This window comes from Solanum lycopersicum, chromosome 10 (assembly GCF_036512215.1).
Source record: "Solanum lycopersicum chromosome 10, SLM_r2.1".
Taxonomy (NCBI): domain Eukaryota; kingdom Viridiplantae; phylum Streptophyta; class Magnoliopsida; order Solanales; family Solanaceae; genus Solanum; species Solanum lycopersicum.
In genome coordinates, this window is record NC_090809.1 from 1,192,253 (window position 1) to 1,208,077 (window position 15,825).

The window sequence follows — 15,825 nt, forward strand, 5'->3', positions numbered from 1 at the left end:
CTTTGTTAACAAAAAACAACAAATTCATTATGATCTCATAAAATGATTCGAAAAAAATAAATATACACAAATTTTACCGAATCGAATCGAGAAGTACTTAAATTCCAACCACTATTAGAATGGGGACATGATGAGTGTGATAGAGGGGGTATAAGAACCACAATATTGGATTGTGGTTGCCACATGGCAATTTAAGTAGCCAATCACATATTGACTCTTCTATCCATCAAGATAAGCCAATTCTCATAATAAAATACCACAAAATCTCATTGTCCTTGGTATCTCTCATAATCACAAACACAAGAGTGAAGAATTTGCCGACATGGCCTCAGCTTGTGCTTCATCCACCATTGCTGCTGTTGCTTTTTCTTCTCCAAGGCAAGTTCTTTTCGATTTTCATATCACTAATCATCAACGATAAAACTATATACGTAGTATCATCGAAGTATAAGTGATCATCGTTGAATTCATGTAATTATGTCACGATCACTATGTCTTTAAATAAGTTTAGCATGTATACTACTTTTATCTCATTTTACTTATATTTATTAATAAAAATAATTATCTCAAATTATTTACTACTTTTAGAAGTTTAAACTAAAGGAAGACAATTAATAACTTAATTATTCTTAGGCGTCTATTTAATTTTCTAATTAAATCATTTTTGTTGATATTCTAGCATGACTTTGAGAATTATATACTCATTAACGGAGATGATACATATATTAAGCATATTTAATTTAGAGATATTATAGCTTAAATATCAATAATGTTTAAATAGTTTAAAAAAAATGTAATCAACAGGCGATATCATTATTCTACTATGAAAATATCTTGCCTTTTAAATTTTGTTCTTACTTTTAATGATATGATATGATCTATAGTTATACAAATAGTTAACTAGTATTTTTTTGAAAAGTTATTACAAGAAAAGGAAAAAGGTCTAAAGTATATTCGAATTTTAATCAAAATTATTGTAACGATATCTTACTTTGGAAAAGACCTTTTACCCTGCACTATTTAATAATGTATTTTAAAGATATATATATGTCCATGTGGACATATAAAATATTACATAATTATAAATAGTAATGTGTCCACATTGACACATATATGCCTTAAAAATACCTATTAAATAGTCAGGGTAAAAGATCCTTCATAAAATTTGATATTGTAACAACAATTTCGACCAAAAGTTAAAATAGTTTTCGGACCATTTTCCATTAAACATTATCATATAAATTGAGTCTGAGTATAAAAAATACGATAAATAATTTGAAATAGTTTGTTGCAGTTCGAGGAGAAATGGATCAATTGTAGGAACAACAAAAGCTTCATTCCTTGGAGGAAGAAGATTGAGAGTAAGCAAATACAGTACTACACCTACAGCACGAAGTGCAACTACAGTGTGCGTTGCTGCAGACCCTGACAGACCCCTCTGGTTCCCTGGCAGCACCCCACCTCCATGGCTTGATGGCAGGTAATTTATGATCTAATTTTGATTTTTCGAGTTTCATATCTGAATTAGTAGATTTGTTCGTTTCTTTGGTATAATATATAAATATATCATTTAACTTTGAGTATGACACTTAAATTTGTATAAAGTTGATCAAGTAGGTAGACACACATGTCTTACGTGACAATGAGTATTTTACGTGGTCTCCTACGTGTATATGGACCACATATATATACTTGTTCAATTTTATACGTGAACTACCATCGACTATTTATTAGTAAAACACATATAAACTACTAATTATTTTCCTTTTTCTTTGTGAAATGTTGTCATTATTCATATTGCTGAACTCAATGTTAATGTTTATTTTGCTTCATCGCCTTGCAGCCTTCCCGGAGACTTCGGTTTCGATCCTCTTGGTCTAGGTATATATTCATTTACTCGTTCTATTTCAATTTATTAGTTTAACTTTGTCTGTTGAATCAATTTTTTTTAAAAAAGAAAAGAATGTTTCTTTGACATCTTTTTAATTTCTCATGTCAAGATTAACAAGATTAAAGAGTATTTTAATACATTCAACATAATTCTAGTTTCGGACCATGAATAGAAAGTTTTTTTTTTTACTTTTTAAAACTTCTTTCCAAACGACGACTGGACAAACAAATTGAAATGAAAGGAGTTTGAAAGTTCTAACTTTGTAAGAAAATATCGCTAGTACCCTATGAAGATCTAATTAGGTCTCAACGAGCGAATCCTTTTTTTTACTACCAAACACAAGTTTCATGTTTGATGCTGTTAAATTAGGTCTTAGGCCTAACTCACAAGTAGTCCACGATCTCATTAACCATCGATATTGAACTTTTGTCATTCTTTTTACACCCCACCTCACGTCCGTGCTTAGCATCTGGTGCGTGGACAATTTTGATATTGAGGTTCCCAACATCCGGTGAGTCGGACACCACGCTGATACCATGTTAAATTAGGTCTTAGGCATAACTCACATCCAAAAGCTAACTCAAAGCGAGGAGGATTGTCCAAACATTAAATGGAGTCCACATGTGGGCCTTTTTGTCATTCTTTAACCGATGCAGTATTCATACAATATACATAGTGAAATTCTAATTCCGTAAGAAAATATCTCTAGAATTATGTGAAGATCGAATTAAGTCTCAACGAGCAAATCCTTGTTTTACTATTAATCACAAGTTTCATGTTTGACGTAGTATTCATACATATGTATATATGTATATCACTAACTAATAACCATTTTGTTGATATTATATCATTTGAGTACAGCATCTGATCCAGAGAGCTTGAGATGGAACCAACAGGCAGAACTTGTACACTGCAGATGGGCAATGTTGGGAGCTGCAGGAATTTTCATTCCAGAATTACTCACAAAAATTGGAATACTTAACACACCTTCATGGTACACTGCTGGTGAACAAGAATATTTCACGGACACAACGACTCTCTTCATCGTTGAATTGGTACTTATTGGTTGGGCTGAGGGAAGAAGATGGGCAGATATCATCAAGCCTGGATGCGTTAACACGGATCCAATCTTCCCTAACAACAAGCTCACGGGGACAGATGTTGGTTATCCAGGAGGTTTATGGTTTGATCCCTTGGGTTGGGGTTCGGGTTCACCTGCAAAGATAAAGGAGTTGAGGACAAAGGAGATTAAGAACGGTAGACTTGCTATGTTAGCCGTTATGGGTGCATGGTTCCAACACATTTACACTGGAACAGGCCCTATTGATAACCTATTTGCTCACCTAGCTGATCCTGGTCATGCCACTATTTTTGCTGTAAGTACAACCTCATTTTAGTACTCCTTCTGTTTCGGTTTAATTGTCTTACGTTCCTTTTGATAACCTATTTGCTCACCGAAAGTCTTTTTTAATGTTTTAAATTATGTGTCAAGTTAAAACTAAACAGACAAATTGAGACGAGGTAGTATGTGTTGTTTGTTTGGTTTGAAAGAAAACTCAAACCAGAGAAATTGTTGTTGTTTTAGACTTATATGGAGAAACTATATTTTTACACTGTTTTTGTTAACTAATAGCTCATTCTTTTTGAAAAAATCTGGGCTTGGTACACTGATAATCATTCACTCCGTCTGTTTCAATTTATATGACACAATTTGACGATAATTCGAGTTACTGAAGTTGTTTCTACTTATATTTTTCAGGCATTCAGTCCCAAGTGAGAAGCAGAAGCAGAACACCTTTTGTTGTAATGATGTGTAAAAGTAACATTTGAAGTAGATTTGTGCAAAGAAAAACTTTAATGTTTCTTTTGCCACTCAATGTAGTATACCTACATTTGGTTTGCCCTCCTGTAGAAAAAGACTCAGTGTACAAATACCTTTGAGAATTCGTGTCAGATCAAAAAAATCTATTTATATATGTTCGTCCCATTTTCGTATTAGAGAAGATTTAATTTTACCGCAATCGTTGACTAAAATAAACATAGTGCGAAGCAAGTTTTTTCTATAATTCACATGGGTGCTCGATGTAAAATAGCACAAGTAAGAAGAATAACGTTCCTCTATACTACTATAGATATAATATTGTGTTTTGGAACAAAATGAAATTGAAAAGACAATTTCAATTAATAAAAAATTTTAAGTTTTGAATAAGGAATGATAAGCTATATAAATAAATATGTTCACTGACACTTGTTGTTGGGTTTTAGCAAGTATGAATGGGAAAATAAAAGAGAGAATATGAAAAGTGAGGAAACTACTTTGTAGGAAAAATGAAAAGTCATTTGCAAACTGCAAATGAAAAGTCATTTTTCCCATATCGGCAAAAGAAATGGAAATTGTTGTCCTTATAGAAGGAAACACTTTCATTACTTCTTAAAAGAGCTAAGAAGAAGATGCCCCTCGCGTCGTCGTTCGTTGCTGAAAATGGCTAGGTTTAATCCGTTTTATCTTGGGAGAAATTAATCCATAACCTTTCTGTGGAGTCGGATTAATTCTTGTATTTTATATTTTTTGTTCATCTTATCTGTTTCTGTTTATTAACCTTATAAATACAGGTTATTGTAAGAATAATAACACTTGGATAGGATAGATTTTGTACATACATTTTATCTAAAAAATAATAATAAATTAGTAAGCGAGAACTATAACTCGAATCCAATGGCCAAAATTAGAATTTTCAACTAAATTTGCAACTCCAACTAAATTTGCAACTCGAGTGGCGTTAGGTCCATTTATTCTAATCTTTTTTCGCCTTCTCAACAGGTAGCTCACCCATTTGAGATTCCCTATCACAAAAATAATTCCGTTGAATTTATTTATTGTGAACAGATCAAAATATAACATTCATATTAATACACCTATTTCATATTTCATCAGTGACTGCTCAAACAAATTAGTGGCGTAAAGTCAAATATAAATAGGAGGCCTAGCTTTTATGTTTGAAATTCAAAGTTATTTTTTCTTTAATGAAAAAGCTTTATTTTTCTATGGTCTTAAATTATATATATATCAAAATACTTTTTAATCTTGTAATCTTAAACAAGTCATATGGAAGCTAAAATTTAAAAATTGATAAAAAAAAAATGAACATTCTTTAATGTTTCGAAACGAACTAAAAAAATAACAAAATATAATTTATTTTTTATTCAAAAAATACTTGTAATAATTCTATTAGAATTAAAAATGAGCCCTTCAAATTTGGGGCCGGAGGGCTGAGACGGTTGCCTCATTTTTAAAGGCATTGAGCCGCCACTATATTTCATTATCAATAAGAGAGATATGATGTGTGTTTCTTCATCTGGTCATGCCTCAATTTTTAAAGGCATTGAGCCGCCACTATATTTCATTATCAATAAGCGAGAACTATAACTCGAATCCAAAGGCTAAAATTAGAATTTGCAACTCGAGTGGCGTTAGGTCCATTTTTTTGTTTCTAACTCAAAGTCATGAATTACTTTTAAAACATAAATGGTACAAAAACAGAGCAACATTAATTACTTTTAAAACATAAATGGTACAAAAACACCTTTAAGAACTTGAGAACCATTAGACAAAAGAAAGGGAGTCAATGAGTCATACACAAATTACCCCTATCTCGTGGAGGTAGAGAGATTGTTTCCGAAAGTCAAAAACTCATGTCACTAATATAAATGTTATGCATTGTCTAGTGAAGGATATTAATCATGGACATGTGGATTTATTTACTTTGACAACAATCCACCAGCTTCTACTCAATACAGAAAGTGAAGCAAAAAATTTACATGCAAAATTCAGCAAACAACTCCATAACACATAATAAAACAAGGCAATAAGTTACTGGATATTACAAATCATGTAAAAATTCTAATAATGTGATTATGTATGTGTGTGGGGCAAAAGGAAGTATAAATAAAAGGACAAAAAATGAAGTAACTACAGTGACATCTTCATTTTTCTCCATCTTAATTCTCTTTATCAAGGATGGTAATTTATGTATTAGGTAAAAGAATCAAAGCTTCTGAAAAGAAAAGACCAAGTGAATCAAGGCAAGGCAAGAGTAAAGGGACACTTAGTCCTGTTCTAAAAATATAAAAGATTTGAAGCAATAGCATCCTTCTCTAGTCATCGCTGCTTCATTTTTCTCCCTGATTGTGCATAAATTCAGAAAGGCCTCATCACTCCCTATTGCTTTCGTGAATGGTTCGATGAGATGAAGGTTCATACTGATTTCATTGCTTCTTTGGATACTCCCTAGGTCCAAATATGGTTGATCCAATTCTCACATTGGTGCTGCCCATTTCTATCTGCAGTATAATGACAAAGAATCAACACATAATACGTCTACTTCTCTTAACAAGCAGTTTCCAAATGCAGCTTATATATCCTTGAAATGAGCAAAACAGAACCAGATCATATTTTTCATAATTCCATGCTTACTTCAGGAACAACACAGATGACACAAATAAGCAACAATATATATCAGGAAATCCATTGGCAGAAAAGCGAAAAAATAAATTTCATGGCCATCACAAACAATCACAACTGATTCCGAAACTTGTTTTTGGTTCACAATACGAGAAATATAAACCGCTCAGGAAAAGTATATTTTTGCATTAGCAAGTTATGAAGGTTAATTAAACTTAAGGGCAATCAAGAGATGAACGGTCCACCTGCTTTCACATGACAAAAGCAGCAGTAAAATGAAACTAGCAAAGGAAATTTATCAGAAAAGATTCTCTCAATCAGAATCAACTTTTCTGGATGAAGAGATCTGATTTTTATAACAAGGTAAGAAAGGACCAGCTTACCGCTAGCTCGAAGTCACTAGACATGCCCATTGACAACTCACATCGAGACTCCGCCATACCAAGCACCTTGCAAACTTCAGTTCTACAATTCAGTAGCGTCTATTGCATTACAACAAAAGAATGGAGATCAGCAATTTGGAGAAATGGGGAAATTTGATGGAGTATGAGCATTTTTATCATGAAGCTCCCAAATGCATCACTCAAGCCTATTCATTCGATAACAAACTTCTTAAAATTACTTAGCACAACAACAGAAATGGAGATCAGCAATTTGGAGAAATTGGGAAATTTGATCGAGTTAATATGAATCTTTATTGTCATGAAGCTACGAATAATATGCATGACTCAAAACTATTCATCCGATAACAAACTTCTTAAGGATCCCATATACAAAAATACTTAGCACAAGCTTCACCAAAAGAACTACTTCGCACAAGAAAAACATCCCTCTATTATACATAAAGGTCCAAACTAAGGAAAGGAAACTCCCCATAACTACGAAGCAAATTGTTAAGGTGACTATTCACATCGACGAAAAGGTCAGTTCTCAACACTAGGTGATTTCTTCCAATCTGTACAAGCATTGATGGACAGAGATTCCCAATATCTGTGCTGGTTGGGAGGTAGCAGGTACCTCATGGAATTAGTCGAGGTGCACACAAGTTTACCCGGACACCATGTTTATCAAGAAAAAATGTTTGATTTCAGTAATTTACTACTGTTCTCCCTTCACATCTTTTATCAGTAGAGGGTGGGACATCTTCAAACAGTTGAGAGAGCTAAGAATTCTTATATGTCATGACTCATGTACAACTAAATTACGGATCAATTACAGAATATCACCTTGAAGTTCTCTGGGGTTGAAGTGTAGTCAGGCCGTCCAATCGTCATTAGGCCAGAGAACTCAAGGTTTGGGCAATCCAGCTTGACATGTTTGGCAAGCTCTATGCAATTAGATGGATCAACACCAGATTTTGCTGCATATAGTTAAAAAAAATTAACCTATTTGTCAGTTCCTTCGGAAGTAGAACGATTGGAGTCCTTTGGCCTTGAACGTCGTAAAAACAAGCATTTGTACAGTTCGATCAAACACACATTACAAGCAGTGGGAAAAAAAATCTAACAACTCAGATTCAAATTTGGTGAGATTTCACCTGCAGGTTAACCAGTAATTTGAGGACTTGAAGCAATGTTAGAAACCTTTCATAACCTAAACCATACTGCTCCAAAAATACCAACAACCAAATAGCTTAAAAAGGGAAGCCCGGTGCACAAAGAAGCCTGTGCTAGTACAGTCCAGGGAAGGGCCACACTCCAAGGGGTGTGATATAGACTGCCTACCCTAATGCAAGTGTCAGTGGTTGCTTCCACGGCTTGTAGATCCTAATCACTAGAGTTGTCGTCAAGCCCGACTAGTCTCTCTCAGGATCTGAAAGCATGAATGAGGAGAAAATATACTCACACTCTTCTCCGCTGGTATTAACCTGAACCAAAACCTTCAAGGGCTGCCTGCCAATGCTTGAAACCGCACGATCAAGATAATTTGCAAGCTGTAGAGAAGAAGTGTTGTATGATTTTGATCAACTTTGTTCAATTCAATAAATAATATGCAGTTACGGAGATTATAATCTAACCAAACAAACTTATGAAAGCTTCAAGGTGTGTTTGACTTGATGCACTTGAGGCGAGATCTTCCGGAAACAACCTCTCTACTTCCACGAGGTAGGGGTAAGGTTTGCACACATTCTACCCTACCCAGACCTACTTATGGGATTACACTGGGTATGTAGTTGTTGTTGTAAACATAGAGACTACTTCTCAAGCTCATCAAGCATTAAGAAACAGGTAAAGTCTTTACCTTCTGGTTATCAACACCGTGAACCATGGCTAGATTGGGAACAGCAGCTGCAATAATAGAGGTAAACTTTAGACGACTTTTATATGATATGCTTATCCCATTTACACATACAAGTAGAAATGCTTCCTGAGAGTAAGGAGGTGGGTTCTTGTTAGACACTTCAACTTTCAGGTCCTTGGCACTAAATAACAAGTTCCTAGTTGAAATGGTACACGTGAATTGAAGATAATACATCTAAGAGAAAATATGCAGGCTTGTAATTCACCAAGTTAAGCATCAAGAGACGATTTTGGCCCTGTTTAGATTTAAACAAAAAGGCTTCTACACTCTAATTAGACAATTCAATCTTACCTTTACAGGTTCTAAGCACAAAATAACAGACTAGTGTTTTACCAAGATCACAATTGGAAAAGAATCAAATTAACCAAATATAGGATCCTATAAACCATTGAAGAAACAGATGCTTGCAACAAGAAGAGAATCCAAAAATTTGAAGTCTTCGTTGAGTACCACTGAACCACTAGTTGTGCAGTTGCATCATCACACAACTTCCAACTTCTGGTTGGAAAACCACATGAGTAGAGAGAGAGAGAGAAGTGATGTCACTTAATGGATAATTTTGGGAAATTGGATAATAACAAATCAAAAGATCACACAAATACTTAGATGAGCCCGTACTTAAGAGTTGCTTCGCTTTATTGCTCTGCAGATGCCCGATATAATGCCATTCTATGTCCTCAGGAAGCTGTATATCAGTAGCACATAATCAATATTGCACAATGAGGAAAATCTGTCCGCAAAAACGAACTACTCCAATTGTCCCAATTTACATGGCACTTTCTCGCTCTAGAGAATCAACAATTGTGAACTTTGACCAGCATTTTGAAGTATATTTTTTCAACATATTGACATGAGAAAAATTGCAACTTATAGTAAATAGTACTCCCTCCGTTTCAATTTGTTTGTCTTACTTTCCTTTTAGTCTATTTATGAAAAGAATGCATCTTTACCTTTTTGACAACGTTTTAATTTCAACTTTCCTAGTGAAATGTTTAAAACCACATAATTAAAGAATATCTGGTACATTCTTTATATCTTTGGTTTAACATTACAAGATTAGTTTTTCCATATCTATATTTTAATTTTAAAATATCAAATTGATCTAATATTAATCAAATTCACTCAAGAGAATGGATAGAGTATCATTTACGCCTCAATCCCAAATTAATTCGACTAAACTATATCTATTCAGCTCAGTTTATACACATTTTAAACAAAAAGAATCAGTTTTCTTCTCTATTTAGGGAACAATTTACCACAAACTAAAGCTTAATTGACATTATTAATGCTGAAAGGGAAACAGATGAATACCTCAGGAGCCTTCTGGATAATCTCTTGAACATAATTTTCACCAAAACACCGGTGACCGGCTTCATACACTTGGGTAATAAGAGAAATAGGCTTCGTCTTGCTAACGGCCAACACTCTCACGTCATCAGCACGGCGACCGGACCTTTCAGCAGCCTGACGGACACGGTGGAGCACCGACCGCAGCGCCGTCACAGCCAGACCCTCGGCAGCCGGAGCAGCCATCTCTCTGCTCAGCTACTTGTTTGGTCGCTGATTGTTTTGCGTCGGGAAATAGAAACCACAAAATTGATTTGAATTTTTCTTTATAAACAATTTTTTTTTCCTTTTTCCTAATAAAAGAAATGCATTATTGTTATTTTATGGAAATAAATACAAATTTGAAATGGAGGAAGAAGTAACTTTTTTTAATAAAGATTATGGTGAAATAAATATAAAATGTAGAAAGTTTGTACCTAATATCTCTATAACTTAATTTATGTTTGATGATTAAAATTAAAATGAGAATACATAAATGTGTTTATGAAAAATATTTTGTGTGAATTTATTTGTTTAATGTAACATTGTGCTATGTGAATTTTTATTTGGATGAAATTCTTTCTTCTTTATTAATTAAAGGCCTAATTCATTGTTGACCTCTTAAACTTGACACAAAGTTTTATTTAGACATCTCAATTGAACGATGTTTATTTTAAACCCCTCATGTAGGTTTAGAGAGATCTTTTATTTTCAACCGGGCTTACGTAACACAAATTTGAATAAATAATCTCATTTGACATCCATGCTATGGTAAGCAATAACATATGTTTTATGATAAAAAATATTTTTAAATTGTTGTGGTTTAAAATAAAGATATATCAAATATTTATTTTTTAATTTTGTGATATTAAATATGTAATATATAAAGTCGAAACTAACGAATTGCTAAAATAAGACTAATTATGTAAGTTTTCTTTTCAAAACAAGACTAAAAGAGAAAAATATCAAATAAATTAAAACGAAATAATACGATAAATTTTGTATAAATAATAAGTTGAAATATAGGTTGTCTCAAAGTAACACTGGCCCAACACCTGACCCACTTGCCTAATTCAACCGGCCCAATCCACTAGAAGTAAACTCAAATCTCAATTCCCAATTCACCAAAGAGTTCCCAATTCTCTAGGGTTTCTCACTCAAATCCTATCGGAGACCGTAGAGAGATTAAGGGCGATTCGGTGTCCGATGGATCTAGTGGTGGTCGGCCGCCATGCCCTCTTCTTCGACGACGACTCCCTGGCGGCATTTGTCAACTCCGGCGATGCGCTTGTCGATTGGAACTCTCTCCAGATTGATCGTTATGATGTTCGTCACCTTCTCTCCGCTCCCCCACCTTCCCGGCGTCGGTCTAACTCTTCTTCTTCGTCTAACCTCGTTGATGCTTCAATTCAGCTCGAGCTTGATAAGGAACGTTACCTCGATCTTCCTCTACCTTCAGATGAACCAGGTAAACTTAGTTCTTGCTTCCTTCCTTTGTATTTTTTTGTTTAAACGTGGTGTAGATGAATTTTCATGTATGTATTATGTTGATTTTAGCATAAAAATGACTAGGAGTTAATAATTGGTTAGCTGATGTTAATATCTTCTGATGTTAATATCTGTTAAGCTGTTCATAAAATGTTTAGAAGTTAACTATTCGATTAACGATGATGAGTGGCTAGGTGATGTTAATATCTGTTAAATGGTTCTTTCTGCTATCCGTGTGTATATATTGTTAATTTTAGCATATAATATTCGTGAAAATGTAGCATGCTGCCTGCCTAGCTTGCGGCTGTAGCAATTTTTTTAGCTTCACTGTATGACCTATTATATACATAACCATAACTCAGAACTAGTAAGATTGTTCTTGCTTATCAATGCACTTGTCATTATTTAAATCGCATCTCTATCTGTCTGTAGTCCTTTTCCTGTTGCTTCTGTGTGTAACTGCTGCTCTTGCATAGTATGCCAATATGATAATATTAGTATGATCCTATTATTTCTTCCCTCAGATTTAGAAGAAGGTGATGAGTCGGCAGATGCTGGTGCCTATCGTGCTGTGGGTTTCTCATACGGAAACACGGATGATCTTGCTGACAGGAGAAGTTCTGAGGTTCAGGAAAGCTCTGTCTTCCGTCCCTCCTTTCAAGTGCCTGAAAGCCTTCTTCAGTGCTTGGTAAGCTTGTGCTCTTCTATTTATTATTTTTTATTGGTCTGTTTTCATAAAGCTTGGATATTGGTGTTTACATGCTAACGAGGTTTTCCCATGTGGCCAATGCTGCAAGTTGTCTAAACAATATGTTATTCTAAGGCTCACCGTGTCTAAGTTTTCAGATGCTCGGAGCAGGGATGGAGTTCCTTTGATCTAAGGTTGCCACTCACAGGCACCTTGTTCCCTTTTGATGCATGACCAAGGGGCAGTGCAGGTGGGATTAGGAAATAAAAAGTTTTCTTTGTAAGGACAATTGTTGCTAATTGAGAGGGATCTTCCCTTAATCACTTGATATTGCTGTTATACTTTTGCTAATGGATCCACATACATGTTGATTAATATGTTTAAAGCTTTAGTTGTATCTAAGGTTCTGGCTTATTTTTATCCAGAATTGTGAATTCTACATTTTAATGGAGTCTTTGTTGCTTTGGTTTCTATATTTTTGCAGCCACCAACGGAAAAATTGCATCAAATAATTGCAAGGACTGCTCTGTTTGTGAGCAAACATGGTGGGCAGTCAGAAATTGTTCTCAGGGTGAAGCAGGGAAACAATCCAACATTTGGGTTCTTGATGCCTGACCATGGTCTTCATGCATACTTTAGGTATCTTGTTGATCATCCTGAACTTTTACAATCTGATAGTGATTTGAATGCTCAAAGTGAAGGACCAAAGACTTCTAATGAGCACAAGGAACATGACGGTGGTGGAGGTGCTTTATCTATGCTTGGTTCTGTTTATGGGTTTGGGGAGGATGAGGAGCCTGCAAATGGGGATGATCCTGGATCCAGAGTTTCCAGTGTACAAGTGGAGTCATTGGATACCTCTAACATTTCCCGTCCACTTGGAAGGGCTGAATCTAGTTCTAAGGCATTTGAAAATGGTGAGAAAGAAACAGATGAGAGAGGTTCTACTCATTCACTTCGTTCTAGTAAAGATAAAGAAAAGGTTCCTTCACTGAAAAAGAATAATTTGGTCAGTGCTTCCAAGAGTGGTAGTAGAAGCAGCATGCGGAAGGAAAGTGACTTCAGTTCTTCTGCTGTAGCAGAAAAGACAAAGACAGACATGTCTGGTCTAGGAGCTGTCACTAAGACTGGACCGATGGTGGAGCCTCCATTTGAACTGAAGAGATTGATTGATAAGATAGTGGAGTTCATTCTGAGGAATGGGAAGCAGTTTGAGTCAACTCTGATGGAACAGGACAGTAAACATGGGAGATTCCCATTTCTCCTTCCGTCCAACCAATATCATCCCTACTATCTAAAAGTACTCCAGAAAGCTCAAGAGGTGAAAGCTCTTTCTCTGTCTGGGAACGTCATATGGGTTCCTCTTCATTCACATGGCTAAAGTTTTTTTAATTTACTAAATTTGAGCATAGTTTTAGTTGCTTCATCTTAGCATTTTTTTCTTAGTACTGATTATTAGCACAAAGACAATTAGGAGTATTTTTCTCTCTGGTTCTGGATTATTGGTGTAGATAATGCATGTGAACCTGGTTATACTACTTCCCCTTTGGAGAGAAGTATGAAATTACTATTAACATTTTGTCCTTTCTCCTCTTTGTTGTGCAGTCAAAAGTCCATGGATCAGAAAGGAGATCTTCTTTGAAGGAAAGGGATTCTACCTCTTTAAGGGCTTCGGAGTATGATCTGCCATATGAAATTGATAAGAAAGAGAAGTTTAAGATGGTGATTGGCAAATCCAAGAAGGAAACACAAGACTCTCTGACTAGAACTTCAGAGCAAGAGGCTGGGGTGAATGTGGATGCTGCTGCCGCTGCTGCTATCCTTCAGGCAGCCACTAGAGGTATTAAGAATCCCAATTTGAGTATCATCTCAGGCTCATCTAAGAACGGCGATAGTCAGGGTCAAAGCAGTGAGGGCGCCCAAGCATCGAGCTTCCTCAATGTCCCACCATCTGGGCTCAGTATAGTTGGTCAGAAGTCTGACAGAAGGATGGGACATGGTGTTTCGATTCCAAAGGTGAAGGAAATTGCAAAGTCTGCTGCTGCGGAAGCTGCAAGTGAAGCAGACTCCTCTGAAGCACACTTGAGCAAAGAGCAGAAGCTAAAAGCAGAGAGGCTGAGAAGGGCAAAGATGTTTGTTTCCCTGTTAAAAGGTGGTGGAGCAGCTCCTGCCAAAAGAGATTCACTTGGAGGGTCAGTGGAGCCACAAGGATCTGCCTTATCAGGTTCTGTTACAGAGGTTAATGTTGCTACTAAAGAAAGAGAAGGCAGTGCAGCTCTGGCAGAATTGACTGCTGTGGAGAGAGAAGGCAGTACTGCCCCATTAGATAACAACAATGCGTCGAATGAAAATGAGAAACCTGAAATGCAACATACTGCTGAAGAGCATGAGCGACGATCGAGAAGAAAATACAGGTCAAGATCTGGTATACACGAAGATGAGGATGAAGAAGAGGAAGAGGGGCAGGAGGAGGAGGAGGAGCAGCGTTCCAGGAAGAAGCGCCGGTCATCAAGAAAAGATGAAGATGAAGAAAGTGAAGAGATAAGGGATGATAAGCGATCCAGAAAAAAGAGGCGATCACGCCGTCACAGACACAAAGATAGTGAAAATGCAGGCGAGGATGAAGATGATGAAGATAATAGGCGATCAAGAAAGAAGCACCACAAAAGGCATTCATCCCCTGAAAATGATGATGATCAAAGAGATGCAGAGAGACATCATAAGCATGGAAGCAAAAAGCATTCAAGTCATCGGTCTTCACGTGAAAATTGGAAAGATGACGATGAGGGGGACTATAAACATTCCAAGAAGAAACATAGATCTCATAGAAGCTCCCATCGCAGTAGAGATAGACATGAACACAAGACCAAAGATTCTAGTGATGATGAGTCTGATAGATCTCGTAGAACTTCCCATAGGATTAAAGATAGACACAAACACAGGACTAAACATTCTAGCGACAATGAACCTGAAGGCAGACATAAGCATGCAAGCTCTTCTGATGATGAAGAGCAGCAGTATGACCTGGGTGGTAAGAATGAGAAAGGTACCAAAGAAAGAGAAGAACTGGAAGAAGGTGAGATCCTTGCCAAAGCGTCAGATCAATCAAGAGGAAGTTTGGGAGGTTCTGTCAGCAGAGAAGCTTCAGTCGATGTATCTAGTTCCCAGCAAAGAGCCCCATCTCAGCCGTCTGAATCAACTGAGATATCAGATGATCTTAGGGCCAAAATTCGCGCAATGTTAATGGCGACTAGGACGTAGTTGAGGAACTGCCACTATTGGTGCTTAACTGAGAATCCTTTGCAGTGTAAAGGGCATTGTAAAGCCCATGTTGAATCTTGATTTACTATTAGATAATTCTGGTTTTCATCCTCATATTTCATTATGCTATTTAAACTTTTTGCCTGTCCTGTTTCATTTGTTGATTAATCGAGGAGTTGTGTTATTTACTATCGACCAATTTTAACATGTTACAGCGGTTATCATGTTATCATATTGTTTTGTTTGCAGACTAAGTTTTTGTTTGGTTCGCTGACTAAAGTTATTCAGATAATAGTAGTGCTTTATGATAGACTTCACTTTTTAATGAACCTTTTTGCGTCGTTTGTGCAATGATTATATGCTTAACCCTTAACTATGACTTCCGCTACGTGAGTATACGCGATTAAC

The 15,825-nt window shown here is 35.9% G+C and overlaps 3 protein-coding genes across 4 annotated transcripts; 2 read left to right on the top strand and 1 right to left on the bottom strand.

The window, feature by feature from the left end:
* Positions 1-280: 280 nt before the first annotated feature.
* Positions 281-3,865, top strand: CAB7 (chlorophyll a-b binding protein 7, chloroplastic-like). Its single transcript, NM_001309247.1, has 5 exons — positions 281-378; positions 1,295-1,480; positions 1,844-1,881; positions 2,753-3,267; positions 3,651-3,865. The coding sequence occupies exons 1-5, from the start codon at positions 323-325 to the stop codon at positions 3,666-3,668; spliced, it is 813 nt and encodes a 270-aa protein (NP_001296176.1). The 5' UTR covers positions 281-322; the 3' UTR covers positions 3,669-3,865.
* Positions 3,866-5,705: 1,840 nt separating this feature from the next.
* LOC101263166 (uncharacterized) lies at positions 5,706-10,291 on the bottom strand. Its single transcript, XM_004248286.5, has 7 exons — positions 9,966-10,291; positions 9,273-9,339; positions 8,595-8,641; positions 8,199-8,286; positions 7,580-7,713; positions 6,737-6,835; positions 5,706-6,232 (listed from the first exon to the last, which is right to left on the bottom strand). The coding sequence occupies exons 1-7, from the start codon at positions 10,185-10,187 to the stop codon at positions 6,158-6,160; spliced, it is 732 nt and encodes a 243-aa protein (XP_004248334.1). The 5' UTR covers positions 10,188-10,291; the 3' UTR covers positions 5,706-6,157.
* Positions 10,292-11,014: 723 nt separating this feature from the next.
* Positions 11,015-15,531, top strand: LOC101250744 (uncharacterized). 2 transcript variants are annotated; one of them, XM_010328874.4, is made up of 5 exons: positions 11,015-11,448; positions 11,993-12,156; positions 12,315-12,406; positions 12,641-13,477; positions 13,762-15,531. In XM_010328874.4, the coding sequence occupies exons 3-5, from the start codon at positions 12,383-12,385 to the stop codon at positions 15,415-15,417; spliced, it is 2,517 nt and encodes an 838-aa protein (XP_010327176.1). In that variant the 5' UTR covers positions 11,015-11,448; positions 11,993-12,156; positions 12,315-12,382; the 3' UTR covers positions 15,418-15,531. The 2 variants fall into 2 exon arrangements, with proteins under 2 accessions (XP_010327176.1, XP_004248293.1); XM_004248245.5 differs by lacking the exon at positions 12,315-12,406 and having other exon boundaries at positions 11,052-11,448.
* The last annotated feature ends 294 nt before the right edge of the window (positions 15,532-15,825 follow it).